The 19,185-nt window shown below is 48.5% G+C and overlaps 7 protein-coding genes across 10 annotated transcripts; 5 read left to right on the top strand and 2 right to left on the bottom strand.

Annotated features, from left to right (window-relative positions):
• Window positions 1-109: 109 nt before the first annotated feature.
• On the top strand, window positions 110-1,651 carry FOIG_11816 (uncharacterized protein; the record flags this gene model as incomplete). The annotated part of the gene is made up of 2 exons (XM_031212412.1): window positions 110-409; window positions 664-1,651. The coding sequence occupies 2 exons, from the start codon at window positions 110-112 to the stop codon at window positions 1,171-1,173; spliced, it is 810 nt and encodes a 269-aa protein (XP_031057806.1). The 3' UTR covers window positions 1,174-1,651.
• Window positions 1,652-3,451: 1,800 nt separating this feature from the next.
• On the top strand, window positions 3,452-5,060 carry FOIG_11815 (uncharacterized protein). 2 transcript variants are annotated; one of them, XM_031212411.1, is made up of 2 exons: window positions 3,562-4,568; window positions 4,599-5,060. In XM_031212411.1, the coding sequence occupies exons 1-2, from the start codon at window positions 3,786-3,788 to the stop codon at window positions 4,803-4,805; spliced, it is 990 nt and encodes a 329-aa protein (XP_031057805.1). In that variant the 5' UTR covers window positions 3,562-3,785; the 3' UTR covers window positions 4,806-5,060. The 2 variants fall into 2 exon arrangements, with proteins under 2 accessions (XP_031057804.1, XP_031057805.1); XM_031212410.1 differs by having other exon boundaries at window positions 3,452-5,038.
• Window positions 5,061-5,234: 174 nt separating this feature from the next.
• Window positions 5,235-15,583, bottom strand: FOIG_11812 (uncharacterized protein). 2 transcript variants are annotated; one of them, XM_031212405.1, is made up of 2 exons: window positions 13,260-15,583; window positions 5,235-13,164 (listed from the first exon to the last, which is right to left on the bottom strand). In XM_031212405.1, the coding sequence occupies exon 2, from the start codon at window positions 9,885-9,887 to the stop codon at window positions 9,477-9,479; it is 411 nt and encodes a 136-aa protein (XP_031057799.1). In that variant the 5' UTR covers window positions 9,888-13,164; window positions 13,260-15,583; the 3' UTR covers window positions 5,235-9,476. The 2 variants fall into 2 exon arrangements, with proteins under 2 accessions (XP_031057799.1, XP_031057800.1); XM_031212406.1 differs by having other exon boundaries at window positions 5,235-14,927; window positions 15,031-15,316.
• On the top strand, window positions 7,067-11,627 carry FOIG_11814 (uncharacterized protein). The gene is made up of 6 exons (XM_031212409.1): window positions 7,067-7,138; window positions 7,204-8,471; window positions 8,523-9,876; window positions 9,997-10,147; window positions 10,208-10,862; window positions 10,922-11,627. Exons 5-6 carry the CDS (start codon window positions 10,588-10,590, stop codon window positions 11,271-11,273), a joined length of 627 nt encoding a protein of 208 aa, XP_031057803.1. The 5' UTR covers window positions 7,067-7,138; window positions 7,204-8,471; window positions 8,523-9,876; window positions 9,997-10,147; window positions 10,208-10,587; the 3' UTR covers window positions 11,274-11,627.
• On the top strand, window positions 12,529-15,106 carry FOIG_11813 (uncharacterized protein; the record flags this gene model as incomplete). Of its 2 annotated transcripts, XM_031212408.1 has the most annotated exons (3): window positions 12,529-13,952; window positions 14,007-14,116; window positions 14,169-15,106. In XM_031212408.1, 3 exons carry the CDS (start codon window positions 13,674-13,676, stop codon window positions 14,458-14,460), a joined length of 681 nt encoding a protein of 226 aa, XP_031057802.1. In that variant the 3' UTR covers window positions 14,461-15,106. The 2 variants fall into 2 exon arrangements, with proteins under 2 accessions (XP_031057802.1, XP_031057801.1); XM_031212407.1 differs by having other exon boundaries at window positions 13,674-14,116; window positions 14,169-15,091.
• Window positions 15,583-18,399, top strand: FOIG_11811 (RNA 3'-terminal phosphate cyclase). The gene is made up of 2 exons (XM_031212404.1): window positions 15,583-16,254; window positions 16,306-18,399. The coding sequence occupies exons 1-2, from the start codon at window positions 16,122-16,124 to the stop codon at window positions 17,388-17,390; spliced, it is 1,218 nt and encodes a 405-aa protein (XP_031057798.1). The 5' UTR covers window positions 15,583-16,121; the 3' UTR covers window positions 17,391-18,399.
• FOIG_11810 (uncharacterized protein) lies at window positions 17,478-19,118 on the bottom strand. The gene is made up of 4 exons (XM_031212403.1): window positions 18,701-19,118; window positions 18,476-18,648; window positions 18,266-18,426; window positions 17,478-18,212 (listed from the first exon to the last, which is right to left on the bottom strand). The coding sequence occupies exons 1-4, from the start codon at window positions 18,911-18,913 to the stop codon at window positions 17,758-17,760; spliced, it is 1,002 nt and encodes a 333-aa protein (XP_031057797.1). The 5' UTR covers window positions 18,914-19,118; the 3' UTR covers window positions 17,478-17,757.
• Window positions 19,119-19,185: the final 67 nt, after the last annotated feature.

Below are 19,185 nucleotides of genomic sequence, written 5' to 3'. Positions count from 1 at the left end.
TTGAGATGTTGTCACCAGACCAGAGACGAGTTCTCTCCTTACTGCCAGCTCCCTGATAACATCAACAAGCTTCAGAAGCTCAAGATTATAGCAGACTCGACATACGACCATGGAATTTGGCTCAAAGTTTGACTACTACTGGAAGCAGAACGGTCACATTCGCCACGCTGTGAGCGCCATCCAGGATATGTGCGACCCCACGGTTTTTCGTCTTGCCAAGATGCGTAATATTGACGATATCGTCGTGATACTACGGGCTCCAAGACGCGGTCACTTTGTCGGCGCGTTTATGATGATGTTTGCAAAAATGGACGACGTCTATTTCCACATCTACAGCAGCTCAGTGTTTCGGAAAAAAAACAGGGGTGGCACTCAGATGCCAAAATCACCATTCGGTTTACCACTGAAGGTGTGCAGTCTGGCCAGTCAACGAGAGAAGCAAAGAACTTCTGAGAATGCCGAGCAGCGGAGACACTGGAAGATCCATTAAGGAAGCATATGACGGACCAAGCGCAGATGCCCTACTTTTATGAATACTTTCTTGTTTTCTGGGCTAGACTACCAAGCGTGCCCACGATTGTATACGACAAACTGGTACGAAGTCATGGGCATCGAGGCTATCAGTTACCAATTCATAACAGCATACCAGGCTATATGCGAAAGCAATTCAAGGAGACACTTCCCAACTTCCAGAAGAATATCGCCACGTATGCTGCCAAGATGCTAGTTGAAGATGTAGGCTTAGTCGACCTAGAATGGTCTGACAATCTGGCAGCTCCAGACGAGCTGGCCTGGGAACATATCAACTACCACACAAAGAGTATCAGGGCCAGGTATCAATTTCTACTGGACAACTCGGTTGGCCCTGTCGGAGACTGCATGGATATGTTGCGCTTGCATTGCTTCAAGACGATGTTTTCGTCACGATCGAATTACTTCAACCGTCATGAATGGGTTGCTGGAAGAGATAGTGGTGGACTTGCTAGAGCTTCTAGTAAGATCAATCGGCGTCTGAGAGCACTGTTTGATCCTTACGCGTCAGGGGAAGTTCTCCGTCTGCGACAAACATGTTCACATCTCGGTGCGGTTCCTTGGGCCACTGCTTCTTCACAAATCTCTCCTGGGTCTCATTCTCCCTCCCTCTGGTTAGAGCACTACCCTAATGGCATTTAGTACCACCGGAACGGCAGGAGTCTCGTCGAATGAAATTTTCGATGGGAAGCAAAGAAACATCAGGATCGCAGGGGAACATACTACAGAAAGGATCGGGTGGTGCGTTTGAACTGACGGTGGCAATGTATGGGGTGCTCTCAAGGCTCGTTACATTGTATGAGCGAGCTTTCATCCCCATGCGACCGAAGGCGCCTCAGAAGTACGTGTGCCTTCATTCAGGACTACGATTCCGATGATGCATATGACCAGTTGCAGTCAGAGGACAGTAGAATCGGTCGACCAGTGATAATAAGTCGAGAGTGCATTCGGACATTGAAGCTCAAGAGGTTTTGGGTTGGTGGTTGTTGCAGCTATCGAAAGCTAGCCTCGGAGTATCCAAGTTGGAACATCAAGCCACGTTCCAAGGAAACTACTGAGCAGAAGAAGTTCAAGTTTGTATGCTGCGCATACTCAGTTGAAGCTTTGTGTAATGAGCGAGTTGCTCCATAAAAGGAATAGGCTGCTGTCTAATATAGTCTCAAGTAACATGTTCCCATAACGACAGTACTCACTAGATATATAGTCAGGAAACTTTATCAACCATTCGTCGTTCACTTCTAGTCAACTTATATGCACAGTAGAATGCATGTATTTGTAGTTGAACTCATCCTCGAAATATGGAATTTGAGTTCTAAGGTGACACTTTAATTTAGGGATGCTGGGATGTGTATCGCATTGAGTCGATGTCACCAACAGAGCCGGCAGGTTGGTTCTTAAGGAGGGCGGCTCTGCGGTTCGTCATTCCGAATTACGTTTATCGAGACGGACTTTTCGGGCCGTGGTACCTTGTTTTGCATAGCATTAACTTTGTGCATCACAAACCAACAATGCTACTCCATAGCCATGCACGGAACCGATGTGTAACGCACCATGACCAGCGTTGTTTTTCATTGCTTTCTCCTGCTACGAGTGATTCTGTGCTTTACAAGCAGCATACTAATTGCATCTCTCTATAGTATTTGTCTATTTCTTTGATATTATCTGGAATGATCTTCCAAGCCTTCTGTAGTTACAGTAGCAATGGCAGATGGCGTTACGCTCCCGATGTTGTATTGTCGATCTGTAGGGTAGCATTTTCTTAGCGCCGCACCTCAAACAGCTTGCGTTAGAGAGGTTACAAGGACTACGTTGCACTGGGAGATAAGCTCTGACAGACCCTTGTCAGGTCGGTTCATCCTTTATTCAAGCTTAGTATTTACCTTCAAGCTTCGATTTCTATGCTTAAACTTAATGCTGAGTATAGTTAATTCGAAGTTTAATCAGACTGTCATTTGTGACCATTCACATCCACGTATAACCGTCGTAACCATAGACAATGATTTTCGCAACGCTACCGAAGCGATATTCTTCACATAGATTCTGTTTTCTTCGTTTCATAGTGTTTTATTGTTTTGAATTGATTTCACGTTGTTTGTCTTGATCTGACAGACAAGAAACACCAAACTTCTCGAAACACTCTCGTTTATATTTCTCGTCCGATGCCATCCTCGCATCGTGAAAACGTACACGACTCGTTTCAAGAGAACGCAACTCCCCGAGGAAAACCTATCATCTTTGGATAACCCCTTGAAACTAGACACCAAAATACCTCGGTCGCACATACAAAATTCTCCCCCAGTCGGAGATGGCAGTTCTACGGTTTCAGGTGAAGAAGCGGATCTGCCAAGACCACAGGAGAGAAAGAGAATTGAAATTCCCATCGCTTACCGGCGCCTACTTCTCGAAAAGAATAGACTCGCCGGTCCATGGGATATTTTCGACTTGAACGGTGGACGGGAACGGTGGCGTAGGCGTAGGCGGGATCGCTCCAATGGGGTGTGCTCCGATATTAAAGGTGCCAAGGGGCTAGGTTTCACCGTTAGACATTCTTCCAATCATAGGAGCGTTCTATAGAGCCTCAAACCGAACTTGGCAGGGGTTTAGCGTAACGCCTTGTTTTTTTGACAGCAGGCCTAGCGTAGTGTAAGCCAGCCCAGGCCCAGGCCCAAGGGTTTCAATTTCCGCTATGCGTTTGCTGCAAGTGAGTTTATTTTTCCGTCTATCAATGACTATGTCGTTATGGGGTACGCACCAAAGGCGAGACGCCTGAACTGCAAGGGACCCTTCTCCTGAGAGTAGATTTGTTCCCTGATCTGATCTAGATTCAACTGTCACTCGCTGGAGATGGTCCCAGCACACCATGTTTGAGGTTACGGCATGGCTTCTTGACGAGATGAAGTCAACTGAACTGAAGTGAGCTGATCCTTGTGGTGGGACTGACCGTAGTTTCCGCCTTGGAGAGGAATAGGATAGGAACAGGAATAGTTGGATACAGGGCCTAATCTCAAGGCGTCGAGATTTGATATATAAGTCGACATCCTTCGTCGTCCCAATACCTTCTTTTCTTTCTCTCCACACTCGTCGTAGCAAAATCAGTCTTTCTTCTTTCTATCTTCACTTTCTTTCAATTTGGCTGTGCCAAACCTTCATTCTTTCTAACAAAACCACCGAAGCTCGAACTTTTTACTTCCGCGACTTCTCGCTTCATCCAATCCTTTACCAACATCAACTCAAACATATAACTATCTATCAAGATGCGTTTCTCCGCTTCCGCTGCTGCTCTGGCCATGGCCACCACCGTCTCTGCCCACGCTCAGGTCTACGGCCTCTGGGTCAACGGTAAGGACCAGGGTGATGGACGCAACGTCTACATCCGATCTCCCGCCAGCAACTCTCCCGTCAAGGACCTCACCAGCCCCGACCTCGTCTGCAACGTCAACGGTGCCAAGGCTGCTCCCAAGTTCGTCAAGGCTGCTTCCGGTGACGAGCTCACCTTCGAGTGGTATCACGACAACCGTGGCGATGATATCATTGACGGATCCCACAAGGGTCCCATCATCACCTACATTGCTCCCTACACCGAGACCGACGGTACTGGTGCTATCTGGACCAAGATTGCTGAGGACGGTTACGATGGCAGTGAGTGGGCTGTTGACAAGCTCATCAAGGCCAAGGGCAAGTCCACCTTCACTCTTCCCTCTGCTCTGAAGGCTGGCAAGTACATTGTCCGCCAGGAGATCATTGCTCACCACGAGTCCGACGTTGCCTACGCCTCCAACCCCGCCCGTGGTGCTCAGTTCTACCCCTCTTGCGCTCAGGTTGAGGTCACTGGCTCCGGCACCGCTGTCCCTGATGAGAAGTTCGACTTCAACAAGGGCTACACCTCCACTGACAAGGGCATTGTCTTCAACCTCTACGGTTCTTACACCACCTACGACATCCCCGGCCCTGCTGTCTGGGAGGGCACCTCTTCTGGCTCTGGTTCCGACTCTGGCTCTGCTCCCGAGACCCCTGCTGCCACTTCCGCCGCCGCCGAGGCTCCCGCTGCTACCTCCGCTGCTGCTGAGGCCCCTGTTGCTACCCAGCCCGCTGGTGGCAACGCTGGCTCCGAGACTCAGGCTCCCGCCCCTACTCCTACCTTCGCCACCGTTGTCCGACCTTCCGAGGGTGCTTCTGCTCCCACTGAGGCTCCTTCTGCTCCCGTCACTCCCCCCAAGACCGGCTGCTCTTCCAAGCGCCGCCGTGCTCGCCGCGCTGCCCGCCGATCCCTGTAAAGAGCTCGAAAGAGTTCTGAGCAGTGGGGAGTGAGCAACATGCGATACGTCCGTGACGTGTTCATGTACTTCTTTGCCAGCAAAAAAAAACGGATTTGCTTCTCCCTAGTGGAGGGCGATGAAACTGCATCTTTGCAGATGGCTTTCTGTTTGTAGATAGATTATGCTCTGGCTTTTCAGTTGCATATGTATAAATTTTATTACGACGATTGATCTAACTTGTTTTTTCTCCCTACTAAATTTTGATATGACGCCTGCATTGTTAGTTAAGTGCTATGAATGTGTCGTAGGTACTAGTTGAGGCTTCATGGCTTCTATGCTTCAGACACTCACCTGTTGACACTGTGGAAACTGAAGCGAGTGTATTGGCCAATCCCAATGTATACATGATTAACTAGAATAAACCTTAAACTTGGTTTGAAAGACATTGTGACGCTCAAAATTAAACGATGGTATCTACAGAGCAAAGGCAAGCCGCTATGAAGAGTTGTCCTTGTGTCACGGCCGGGAAAAGTGGATCCTTCCGGGCTTCCTCCGTCTTGCTCATTAGGCAGATTAACAGCTTGTTAGGCCGTAATGCCGGTCTACCCTATCTTGCATATCACCCTCTAATGTTTGGTTTAGAAAGACCTGGGGTCATAGCATTGAGTTTGGTCTGCGCAAACTTAATCGTCACAAGCGAATAACACTAGGATTTACTCCCAAGGGAGCAGAGTCACCGAGTTTTCAATATGTCAGCACTGCTCATGCATCTCACACCACATCACATCAGTGACATTTCCCAGCAGAGCAGCTGTAAGCTTGTCAGGCATCAAAAGATTGATTCATCGGTCCAATTAGCTTCCTCAGGATGGCCCAATATGTAACGTTTTCCTCTAATATGATCTATCACTAAGTTCTTCACATATGAAACCTGGTCCCTGAAGATTTCACACCTCTCGCGCTTGTGCAACATATCAGGAGCACGAATAGAGTCCACATATGATCGATAACATGCGAGTTTTAGAAAACGCAGCAACATCACACCTTCCTTGATTGGATGCAATATTTGTAATGGAATCGACTGGTCGATATGGATGCGCAGGCCGAGAAAAGTGAGGCTGACGAGGAGCTAGGCTCGCCTGGAAATTCCGGGACGCTCGAATCATTGTTGCGGATACCCTCACTACTGTTCAGAGTGCTCTGACACATTCACTGTGTTTTGTGAGATAGATGGGTGGTTGGGTAAGGCTTGAATTGTATGATCCAGTCATTGGGGCTTTGGGTCACAGTGAATTGGACGGTACATTTGTTGCGGCCCAATGCATTCTTGAACCCAACACATTTGACATTGATCTTGACCCAGCCAGTAGCTTCTACTCTCCAGATTGTATAACTTGTACTTGTACGAGATCCTTCGCCAAGCACAAGCCGACTGATCGGCTTCTGGGTCGTTGCACGCCTAGCAATCATGTGTGACGAGCAAGTAGATCTCCAGGACCAGGTCACTATCGGCAATTAGACTACTATGAGTCTGCCACGTGGTGCGTCTACCAATGCCAGGTTTGTTCAATTAGTGCTCCAATGCTTCGTGCGTGGACCTGGTAATGCCACTGGCGCGGCACTGCGTCTAGACGACCAATCACCATCAGGTTGGATCGACGACACATCAGATTTGTCAAGGTTGAAAAGACGATGGAAGTGACTTCATTTGAATTTGGCTTTTCCAACAGTTGACAATATACTTTTCCGATAATGTAGCGGTTGAAAGTTGAGATAGATGTGTCGTCAGCAACAACGGCGTTATGCGCCAGAGGTAGCAACACTCAAGTTGAAGGAGTTGAGAATCCAGACCCAACCTGCCAGATTAGGCATTACGCGAAACCATTTGTGAACATTGCCAATTTTTGAACTCATGGCCTTGTGCTGGGCGCAACGTAACGAGCCGGGCTCTATGTCCCTCGGGGATTTGCGTCAGAAGCCGGAACTCAATGCGAGCGGGCCAAATGCAGATATCCTTCATTGCATCCATCTCCCTGGTTGAATTTCGAATAAAAAATCGGGCCAAGAAACTTATTTTAATTTCAGCAATTCTGAGAAGCATCAAAAGCGCCTGAGATTCCGAATTCCGAAACGCTCCTTGATATTCTCTTGAGTGATTTGGTATGAGAGAACCTAATGATTGGTAGAAAGCTCGGCAAAAGTGGTTGCCTAAGGGGTGGGTGTTTGTATAGAAACCCAGAAAACTCACACTCTCGGGGCCCTGCTGATCCAGAGAGTGGCGCAAACATTAGTCGAAAGATTTTTGAAAGCCGATTATTGCGCTTGACCTCCGGACATTGAAATCCGCACATGTGAGTAGAATCCTCTCGGTGTGCTGGGCCTCTTTTGCAGTTGCTTACTATCTTGTCGTGGGAAGTGCGCGTGAAGAGGCAATGTACGTCATGACGTGGTGAAAAAGGGGGCGATGCTGAGAAAAGCTGTGCAGCTTCATCAAACTATGAGCTAGGCTTTATTCAAGTCGATCTCAGGGCTGTGTGCCAGACATCAGAAGCCAAGCCAGGCAACCGCAGTAGACATGCAGCACTTTTGGTTCAGGCCGGTATGCTGCACAGCGACCAGCATGACGCATGTCTTTGGACCTTCGCAATGAAAACATTTCCATTGGGGCCACTCCACGTTCATGAAATCTGCGTGGTCATGGATCCATTCAGTCTGTGATTTAGGAAGAGCCGTAAGTGTGTATGCCAGGGAACAAGTCATAACAGTAGCGATGGCTGGGTGCTGAGGATTGTCTGCCTCGCAGCTTCCATGAGACATGCCGATTCTGCTGTTGGGCAGGGCGGTTTAAGGCCGACGAGTCGGAAGTGTGACTGAAATTCAGCGTCATAGGGCAGTGCAGTCATGATTCTCCCCTCTAATCTGAATAGTGTCACAAGAAAACCACAGCCTTGAGGCGTAGTGTCCGCAGAACCAGCCTCCAGTAGAACCAGGGGCGGTACTCACACGGCTGTGCCCAGCAATGATCTTGAGGTACGACTAGCAGTTGTCACAGTTCACTGCTTTGGGCACGAATGTGGGTACCTAAGGTCTTTGAAGGGATCAAGTTGCTTTTGAGCCGCATGCCATGGTAGATTATAGAAGGAGCCAGGAGGATTTCGTGCCGATGAAGGACAAAGTAGATAGCGATCAATACGAAAGTGTTTTCTTGCAACCATATTCATGTTATGGATCCATCAAAAGCGACGCATCTCAGACGCAGTAGTCGGAAGAAAGTCTTGACAACTTCGTTTCACAGCGGTCGGCCACGCACTGTACCCTCCAAGGGCGGTAATGCTTCCACGCACAGCACTGAAACAATAGGCCACAGTCAAGCGAGAGCTTCTCTTGGCGACTCGCACTGGGATTATAGCCGCCTCTATCGGGGATCGGACCAAAGAAGCCCAGGTGTGGGCTTGGTTGAGGGATGCTGATCGGCCCTGGGAAGGTTTCAGTTTGCCGAACGACTTGTCAAAAATCAGCGAAGGTTTTCCCTATAACACGAAGAGGGAAAGAGTTCAATCCTCTCAAAGAGAACGGGACCAAAATGACCTAGGCAACAAAGCTCGGCTGGTGGCTTTAGGATGCAGCTTATTCAGTGAACAGGTGGAGGGACCACAACCAAAAAGGCATTGTGCAGAACCTCTGGTAAGTTCACAGCCCGATTTGTTCGACAACATTCTGACATGCTGCCACCAGTGAAGTGGTCCTGATCTTTGCAGAGTCTCAACGCGAAAACCGGGAGCGCAATGTCCTGTTGACCACTGCTTCAACTGTGGACTTCGTCGAATAGCCTGGCTTGCTCTCATTCAATCTTTTTCCTTTTCGAGGAACCTGAAGCACAGGATATCACGCCACGTCTTATCCCGGCAAACAACGTAATTGGACATGCAACCGCACGATGCAGACATTTGGGATGCAAGGGATCCAAACATGGCTAACACTGCTGCAAACTAGCGAATTGTGGTGTCCGTGATCAATAATAGTCAAAGGCAAATGCGGCAGCGATTGTGACATGTGAGTTTAGTTTGCAGTAGTTTTTGGAGGAAAGATGGGGGCACCGTGGATGTTGGAATTGTTCAGCTGGTCAAGCAAACCAACATCAATGCCACCCCGAGTTACAAGGATGGATGAGGGTCAGCGGGGTAACCATAATTTGAACAACATCAGGGTTTATCTTTATCTTCACCTAGTCATTAGTAACATGAAGGAATACAATATGATTGTGTACTTATCTTGCATGTTATATCACTCCTTTTCATTGGCAAGGTGTTGCTGTGTTAATGAATGAACCTCGAACGTACAGCGGATGCTGGGGTACTCATTGCGTTCAGCCTCATCGGGGGTTTGCCAATCCCCGTGAATGTTACATTTACTAGCTCTGCTTTCCCCGGAATCTCCTAGGGTTTTCGGGGTTGCCGAGACCTTTTGCGATAAGTTCCTTCTGTGGCTGCTTGAGATGCGAAAGTAGTAGGTCCAGCAGTTTTAAGTGAAACAATTTTACCCTCTTCCTTGTGTATGGCTGGCTAAGAGGACAGTGAATCAGTAAGAGAATATGCTGTTCTCTTGTACAAATAATATCCATTCCATATCATTCACACACAAATCCACGAAGGAACCTCCGCAAGCAGGAAAGGATCGACCATGCTGCGGCTACCCTTCATGTCGTTGGCACAAGGTTATTGTTGTCAGCCGCTGCCAATCTTCCAAGTCTTCCTTTGTTGTAAAATTGCGTTTCTTTTCACCCTTTCCCTGCACATTGCGCGAAACTAAACAGAACTGAAAATTCGTATGTTCATCTGCGCTTTGAAGTTTGGGATTTTGTCCAAGCCGAATGGTTTTAGTCAAGCCTTCTCCGATTAGTCGCCTCCGAAACGATGCCAGGTCGCAACCTGACCAGAGTATTTCGACCCGTTTGTTGCGTTCCCTTGACCCAACCAAACACAGCCAAGGGACGCGTATAACTAGTTGAACAACGGATGAATCTCGATAGGATGTCTGCTTGGTCATCCTTTCTCGCAGGAGTAGCCGCTGCCGCTGACATACTGCCTTTGTGCGTACCATGCGAACCTTCTCATCGTAGGTAATCTACGCTGATGATTTCGAACATGTCGTCATCCCAAGGATCCATCTAATAGATGCCTTTTGCCTCTGAAAGTAACATTCCGCCTAGGTATATGCCTCGTGACAGAAGACCCAGTCAACAGCAGCAAACCAGATGCTGAGGCGAGCAAATTGACTCCCATTCCCAGGTTGGCCATGTTTCTTTCATGCCACGACAACCTCTCGTATCGCCACAGGCTGATGTAAATCGACCCTGTCTTGTAATAACCCTTTCATTCTCCTAGCACATGTTGTCGTGGCTGACCTTCGCAAACTGGCAGAAGTTGCTAGACCAATTCGCTGGCAAACCGTATGACGTCCAGCCTTCATTAAAGCAGCAATGTCTGACGAATATCAGGCCCTTGACAAGCAGTAGTGCTGTACGAAAAAACACAAAAAAAAAAAAAACGGGTTTATGAAGTGTTTCATCTCTGCAATCCGATCAACCTTGCCCAAGCTTGCCACAAGCCCTTTACCGCGTAACAGAGAGATGGCGCATTAATACCCCTTTCATGCCCGCCATGCGATGATTGCCAGTTAAAAGTTTCTTCACAGGGATCTGTCGCCCACCAGATACATCCATCCCGCCTCTTACTCTCAACTGTTCTCATACGTTCACGATCAGTCGGCTCTTCCCCCTGAGGATCCTCGTCGAACAACCATGACCTCTTCGGGAGATCGCTACGCCAGAGATGCGAGTGGGTTCTCGTCTCCGGACGCGAATATAACCCAGAGCCATGCAAGGCAAGCACCGCAGCCACAGCGCAAGACTCCTGCACCCCAGGATGTCATGCTGCACCAACACCTGCTCCAAACTCAGCACTCTGGAACAGCCTACTATCCGTATCAGAACCGATCATATCAACAAACAGCCTCAAGTCAAGGTGCACTGGGCTACACCTATGCTCCAACAAATCAGCCCGCCTACCAGGGAAGGTATGTGAGGGTGATATCATTGGAAAGACAACGACCACCAGCTAACCCATTCCGAATAGTCGTATTACCCAGGGATCCAACGATACTCCTGGCGATCAATACCAAGTAAATTTGCCAGGGGCCCAGCACTCGCTGGATGACCCTCGACAAAGAACAACCGACTTCGTTAACGGCCAGCAAATTCGAACTGAATCGTCTCCTGATGAAGCCGAACAAAACGGTATCAGGCGTGGTACCAACACTATCTCACAATTTGACAACCAGTTCACAAGGACTGTCGATACCAGCACTTCGGCCAATAATGCTCAGAGGGATGAGCGATATCCTCAATACACTCAGAGTTATCCTGGCTATCCCAGAACCCTCGACTATTGCGGCCAAAATGACAGCTCGTCACATGCACAGCGGTGAAAGAGAGATCGAAATTAACAGAGTGCGAAATCTGGGGATCAGCATGGGGTCTAATGGCACTTGGACATGTTATCCTGTTGGTTTCTGCCTCGGCCTGATATATCCCGTGATCTCATACGCATTACTCTTTCTGTCGTTTCTTGAAGGAACACCCGTTGCAATATGATTTTGGTGTTTTGGCTGGTTGGTACACCTGGTGCATGAATAGCTTTTATGATCAGATTGTTTTTCGATTTCAGGAGGGTCTTGTCTGTTGTTTAGAAGTCCTATTATTCTGAAGACAAATCTTTATCAATCAATACAATTGATCTGGACAACCAAGGTCATCGCGAGACTAATGAACCAGATGTTGGCTGGGTAGTCTCTAAAAGGGTGGATCGCCGGCGAATTTCGGTGTAAGCCACAACCGTGTATTTCCCCCGCGGAGGGTCGTGTCTTTCGTCCACCATCCAACTTCTCCAATAGGTGATGGCTGCATGAGAAAACAATAGCGCGATGCACCCAGAAATGGTGCATACACTGCATGCAAGTTCGCAGCTTCACACCCAAGATCTGTCCACTTGACAGAGAGTGATTTCCCCATTGCATCTCACGCTGTTTGCTAATGGGCAGGCTAGTGAATCAGCCAAGCCAACTGCGAATCATTTAAACGGCATTCCGCTACGTTTGTCTCAATCTGTATGTGATGGAGAAGAGACGCGCATTGATCGTGATGACCGTTGATTAAATGAGTTGTTTGTTGGAGGTAACACCCGTCACTGACTCTGATCTGGAGCCTGGCCATCTTGGCCAACTTAATCTTGTGCATCCGCTCATCGTATAGTATGTTGGACGTGACCCCTGTAGATTGGAGCTTCGTGGCGTACTTAAACAGTTCACTGTCGTCTTCGATAGTGTAAAGCCCTCTTAAGTAGACCTTCAAGCCCCCAACTGCACTGAGATAGCGGTAGTTTTATCGTATTAATACTTTGACAGCCTGCAAAGCCCTGTAGGCTGATGGGAATGTGCGACAAAAGTTACTCTCTGCTGAGACCTGGCACCAAAGCATGTGCTCTGACAGGGTGCCAGCCACCAATATTCATAGCTGGAAATCAGGCTGAGGGACGTTTGGCGACAATCAACCCCCAATACATAAAACATAGAGGGTCTGTCTCACACCACTAGAGAATCTCGGTGCTGGGAATGAAGGTTCCGAGCTGAAATCTGTATTCTTGGGGGCCGACGCGTGCAGATTAGGAGAGTGGCTTAAAGGGAGGAGATGTTAAGTAGTCCCATATGTCCACGGTTGTGGTTCCTTCACCTGAAACTCTTGCTTCTGGCCACAAAATACGAGAGACTTTTGCAGTTCCGCACTGGTCAGTCTTTCTTGTCGAGTGTTGACAGATTCAGGTCGTTACCATGGCACTGGCGAATCCCACGTCCACGTCAGCAGGTATGGCTTCAGCCTTCTGTTCTGTTTCGCATCCGTTTCGTTTCGTTTCGTTTCGTTCAATCATCAAAGAAGGCCTGGAATGCTCTTATGAATGAGAACATGGTGTGCGCCTCGCTCATAAGCATCTTCCACTTATGGGACCTCGTTTGGAAACTCTCCAATCGGTTGATGGCCCCCCAGGCTGCCTTGCCCGGGCTGCTATGTCATTGTACCAAGGACCCAAGGCGCCATCTGGTTGGATGCCGCCTGAAGACTTGGTAGCTTCGACACACGACGACTCCATCACTCCAAGTCGACCAACGAACACGTTCCCTTTTCTTTTTCTTCACGTCGATTGCTTCTTCCGTTGATCCACTACTTTTGGGTATCCTCCAACAAAATTCGAAGACTACCGGGATGATCGGTGCTGCCTCTCCTTTGTGCCAGCACATGTACAGTAGCCTGTACCCCTGTTATGAGCTTACTAGTCAGTTGGACGAAGTGACTCTTTTGCCGTCACGTCTTTCAAACCTCATCCATCGATATCGGGACCATCATCAACTTTGACGACGTACCGTATTGCTGATCGTTATTCGCATCGTCTCGCCTCATCGGCCAATCACTTCTTCGGTTCCATTAAACAGCTGGGCGTGTCTGCGGAGACACGCAAAAGCACCGTAATCTTGTACGGAGCCCCGTGTGTTATCACATCTGGAACCAGCCCTTTCCAGTCTTTGCTGTCAAGAAGAACATCGCTCTGTTCATAGAAACAGAGTGACTGGCGACTCGATCCATACTCTTTTCCAGCAACCGGAAGAATCTTGCCTGTAGCTTCCTCGTCGATACTCCTCGAGCCTCATCCCCTGGAAGTTCCGTCTTGCGTGGCATCTTTCAACCTCTGGTACAGCCGCCAGCATCGAAGGCAAGGAGGATATTGGTAGTTCGGGGGCTTCACTAGCATCATTCAGTGTGCTTTCATACGTCCTACCATGGATCCTCATTCTGAGCTTCGCGGGCCCGTGGCTCCGATGTGCATTACCTGCTCACAAGCATGTGAGAGAAAGAATGGTCGTTGGGTGTGCATCAACTGTGACCTTGCCTATAAGCATGATCAAGGAGATCTCAAAATAGTGTCCCAGGACAGTCCCACTACCTACGGTAACGGGGTAGTCTCCCGGCCTCTTCCGGGAGCGCAAGAGCAAGGCCATCAATCTCCCTCTCCCTGTCTCCCTAAGACAGCAGACGAATGTGAGAACCACCAAGCCTGGGTAAGTTATGGGTTACTGCATCTCCCTTCAACAGAGAGCATACTAATAGTGCAGACTCTCCCATATGTTGTCAAACAGGACAGCCCGTCGAGTCATGATCAGACCAGGGATGGCTCTGTGCCCACACTTTCTCAAGTGTATGCCTTCCAAGGAAGCTGTGACAGGTTTGTCGATTGTGCTTCCACCCGGATAGTGACAAGTCTAATGGCGAAGTAGTGTTGACCACGGCTGGCGGGTTGTGCATAATTGCCCAAGCCAGGAGAGAGCTGAACCAAACGAATCCTATGAACCGATGGACCTCGATAGCGATGATGAGGAACCTAACGACGAGGCGTTTCACTCCTGGATCGATGAAACAACGAGACCGGGAATGAACGGGAGACAAAGAGACATTAGCCACGTCTTGGATCGAGTCGCCTTTCTTGGTCTGGATCGAGACACTTCTTCGATCGCACTCCAAGACGACATGATGCTCGAAATTTCCGACGACACAGATATGGAGGAGTGAAACATGTCTTTCTGGCTTCCAGCCTTTGGGAAAATGAGGTATAGGGGACGGGAGTGAACATGGCGATAGAGACTTCTAGAGGACACACTGAGTGCGTTCGCGCCCTCTCCTGTCGTGCCTGTCAAGGCAAGCAGCAGTCTTTCCAGTTTCTATACGTAAACGTCGACCGAAGGGCAGGCACCCCCCGCTGCTGGCAGTTAAGGTACGATATGAAGAATCGGGAAAGAACCATTGCAGCCGGCGCAGACAGGCGTGGTGCTTCGCGAAGGTTGCATGATAGATGAAAGATTAAAAGGAGTGCAAGGAAGATACTGAACGTCTTCAATGCTTATGATGGATGATAATGACTAGGATAGGGCAAGGAGGGATGCGTTGATTGCTTTCGCTGGGAATTGTCTTGGCTTGGGATGGCTTTCTCCTAGACTGTTTGAGCGTGGTGGTTTCTTTGTTTCGCTTGTGTTGGTGGTCTATTTGAAACGCGAGGCGGGCTGCAATGATATGTCACTTTCTCTCAGCGCCTTGTTCAATTGTATTTGAGACTCTGGTCCCGACATCGAAAGCTCGCCATACCTACGCAACCAATTTGTAAATGATTCAGGCTGTGTAAACTTATTGCTTGCGAATATTCTCCATCCCTTTCACTGGGTATAATGATCATCATCCAATTGGTGATGGCAATTGGTCAACGTCGCCACAAGCTGCCACACCAGCTGTGCTTGGTAAAAAGCCAGGCGTGGCAAAGAACACATCATCTCCAATCGTTGAGAAACGAACAGAGATCATCCCTGTGGCTGAGCCAGGGCCGTGGGGTGTATTTCATGTTGTGTGAGTGGCATCTTGGAGTCTCCTGTGCTTAAACGCTTGAGTAGCACAAGCTGAAACGACGTAACGAAAGATTCATGAGAAGGTGAGGGCGCGGAAAGAAACCTGAAAAATGAAGAAATGGGATGAATAGGGGAAATGGTAAACGAGATCAAATGGCGCACTTGGTGAAGCCACTTATGAAAGTCCGGGGTAATCGCCTGAAATCACCGGACCGCCGGCCCCACTCCGCCGGGATCATTAGCTGCCTCCGGCAATTTGCATTCTTTCGGGTACCCGCTTATGTTTGCTTGTTGCAAACAGATACCCTGGGAATCACCAAACCGGGCGTTCGGCTTTTCATATATATAGCTGTCTCAAAATCTTTTTGCTGGACACGAGGAAACACCGGAACTCGTGTCAGACCGCCTTCGGAGAGGCCGAGGGTTCAGCTTGGTCTATTCATGACTGCAGATCGCCTGTTGTCAGTCATTCTTTCAGCTGTGCATTCTCGTGGTTGATCTTTAAGGGTCCGGTTGGGTTGTTGAGAATTTATAACCTTTTCTGTCTCTGAACCTTCCGCTAGAGCTTCGTTGCCTGCCCATCAATCCACGAAGATATTAGCTTTTTCGGCAATGAGTCACATTAGTGAATCGCAGCTGCATGGTGAACGACTTTCAACACAATATATAGACAATCACCGGATGCTCTTTCACTGTTTTTCACGCTGTTTTCATGGTGGTACATCATTGAGGTTTTAAATCTTCTGTTTGATTTGACCTTCCACAACGACACTCTGACCTATCAAGTTCAGCTTACCTCAAAAACCCACCCTACTAGGTATCAACAGAGGCGACAAAATGAAGCCTGTGGAACTAGACGGAAGAACAGGAGAGGGCGGTGGACAGGTTGTAAGAGTCGCAATAGCAATAGCTGCCTTGACGGGACAGGCTGTCACCATCACCAACGTCAGAGGAAATCGAGAACGTGGAGGTGAGTGATACCTAAACACGTACTGCAACGCCACCAGCTGATATCTCCCAGGTCTCAAGAGCCAACACGTCACGAGCATTCAGTTCCTCGCGAAGATAACAGATGCAGATGTGGAGGGCCTAAGTGTAGGTTCCAAGACAATAACCTTCGCTCCACGACGAGGACCCACAGAACTATATCAACGCAATATCAATATATCAGCAGAGTCAGGTTCTGCGAGTACTCTCCTCATTTTGCAAGCAGTCCTCCCGTTTCTGATCTTTGCCGGCAATGATTCTGAGGAATCAGTCGAACTTTCAATATCTGGTGGATCCAATGTGTCTTTTTCACTTAGTTTTGAATATCTGGACCAAGTTTTCCTGCCAACATTGGAGGAACGATTTGGAATTCATGTTGAAAGGGCGTTAGAAAGACGTGGATGGAGCCTCGGTCCGCAGTCGAGAGGTCAGATACGTCTCAAATTTCATCCGTTGACGATTGGTCAAACTCTGCGATACAAATCCCCAGAGCAACGCAGTTACCCTGAGTCCTATGAGATCAAGTCTATTGATGTCAGCATGGTGGTACCTGGCAGCACACTCGAGAGACTCCAGGCATCACTGACAAGGGGCCTGGGGGACCTCTTTTCTGGAGCAGATGCCCATTTCAAGCATGTTGAAGACACGAACCTAGATTCACGGTGGTACATACTGCTTGTGGCCCATTCCACATCTGGGGTCAGATGGGGACATGACTGGCTTGGATCAATACCGAAAAAGACTAAGAACAGGGATATGTTCGCCGATCAGGTATCAAGAAAGCTGTGTCGGGGTTTGTACGATGAGGTAGCTGTTGGTGGTCAAGTGGACGTTCATCTTCAAGATCAAGTGGTCATTTTCCAAGCACTCTGTGAGGGATACTCTTCGTTCCCTCGAGGAGATGCCCCAGATAAATCTCCACCTGACACACTAATCGATGCCATGGGAAACCTGGATATTGGTACTGGCAGAATGAGAAAGGAAAAGACGCATGAGCCCTTCGGTTACGGCTCTCTTCATACGCAAACAGCCAGGTGGGTTGCAAGCGAGATGTTGCCGAGCGTTGAGTTTTACAACAAAGGCAACCTGGTGAAAGGGGCGGGTATATCAATGAAATAGACTCTGTTGAGAGCTTGATATTGCATACTTATGACTCAATGGTAGTTCATCACAAACGGGTATGAATGTGGTTAGATAAGGCCAAAACACCAATGAAAGCATGCATTTTGTTGAGCGGTGTGGGTTGGAATGTGACGTGGCTGCCTGAGGATGGCCTCACACATGAGCAAAAGTTTTAACTGGATGAGAATTACGCTGTATAACACGATTATTTTCGTTGGGTATAAGTTGGTCATCTCCTGCCAACCTCAACTTTGTCTGTGGTTGATGCCACCATAATGTGTCCGATCCTTAGTGTTCTCATAGCAGGCCTCGATAATTATGGCTGTTGCACTTTGGCTACACACTACCCCCAAAATAATGCTCATCAGGATGAAGGAACATCACCGAACCGGAACTGCGACCATCCGAAGCTGCCTTCATGTAAAGTCCATATCTGTTTTCCCCAGTCCTCACTGGCGGCGCCTGCAGCGATGAAAACTGGCATAAGGTGGTCCATGAAAGGGTGTGCTTGTTTGGCATCTCCCCGCTTACATATCGCCGCCATCTTTTCCTCTCGGATAGCTGGGTCGGCCTCCACGGCCTCCTTGAGAGCGTTATCGAAGCTCACAACATATGGGAGTGGCTCCGTGTTACCCTCGAACATGTGGTACATGTCACGTAAGTTGTGTACTGACATCCCGGCTCCGATGATGACTATTCCCTCATCCCGAAGTGCAGATACAGCACGTCCGAGAGCGTAGTGAGCATGAGGATCTTCGTTTTTGAAGAGCGAGACTTGAACAAGTGGTACGTTGAGTGGATTCGTTTCTGGGTTGAAAGCTACAACCTGTTAGAGCTTCACCTATGGGCGTTCGTTGTTTAGAAAAGCGCACCAACATGGAATCCAGAAAATACACCATGATCAAGACCTCGCTCCATTCCATAGGATTGGATACCAGCCTCTGAAAGCATGACCATAATCTTGCTCGCAAGCTCGGGGCTACCCTTGTTCGGATATTGAGCTTTATAAAAGTGATCGGGGAACCCGTAGAAGCTGAGATTGTTAACATAAACTTTGTGAAGCATGGAGTGATGTGACGCACTCATAAATGAGAGGAGTGTCTACAGCATTGTTAACATGAATAGCGCGCTCCTCTCCCATCCAATGTGCTGAGAAGACCACTACGGCCTTCGGCTTCACTTTCTGCGTTATTTCCCTTCCAATCTGTTGAAGGAACGGATACACGGGGTGCTTTGTGTTATATTGCACATCAGGCTTGAAGTATGTCAGTAGCTATCCGCTTGAGATTCAACATAGGTAGACTCACACCACCATGGCTGAAGAAGTATACAGGCGCCTTTGTTGCTGCATTCGTCTTTATTGGAGATGTTACATCCTTTTGTGAGTTGTACCAATCAAAGCCTGCCCTCTGCAGAGTCGATGAGAAGGCTTTGAGTGGTGAAGCACCAAACAAAGCAATCATGGCTACGGCAATAGAGACGAAGCCGATCAATGATCGGAAAGATAGGAATTGGGTCATATTGAACAACGATAGGTTCCGGTAGCAACTCTTGAGTTACTGGTCAACCCAGGGTTGCTTAGAATAGATGTCTTCCTTTTACATGTGCTGTAAGTGTATATCCGAATATCCATCTCGGGAGAGGCCGGCCCTGGCAAATCCATCAGTGGATCTCGCTCAGCTGAAGTGGGATGCTGAATCAGCTCATCACAGAAATCTTGCTTACGTAGCCGACTGTGGAGGGATCTGAGACATGGTTGCGCTTTTATGCTATGATACTCGAGCTGGAATTT

This window comes from Fusarium odoratissimum (assembly GCF_000260195.1).
Source record: "Fusarium odoratissimum NRRL 54006 unplaced genomic scaffold supercont1.23, whole genome shotgun sequence".
Taxonomy (NCBI): Eukaryota; Fungi; Ascomycota; class Sordariomycetes; order Hypocreales; family Nectriaceae; genus Fusarium; species Fusarium odoratissimum.
The sequence above is the reverse complement of the archived record's forward strand: the minus strand, read 5'-3'. Positions and strand labels throughout refer to the sequence as shown.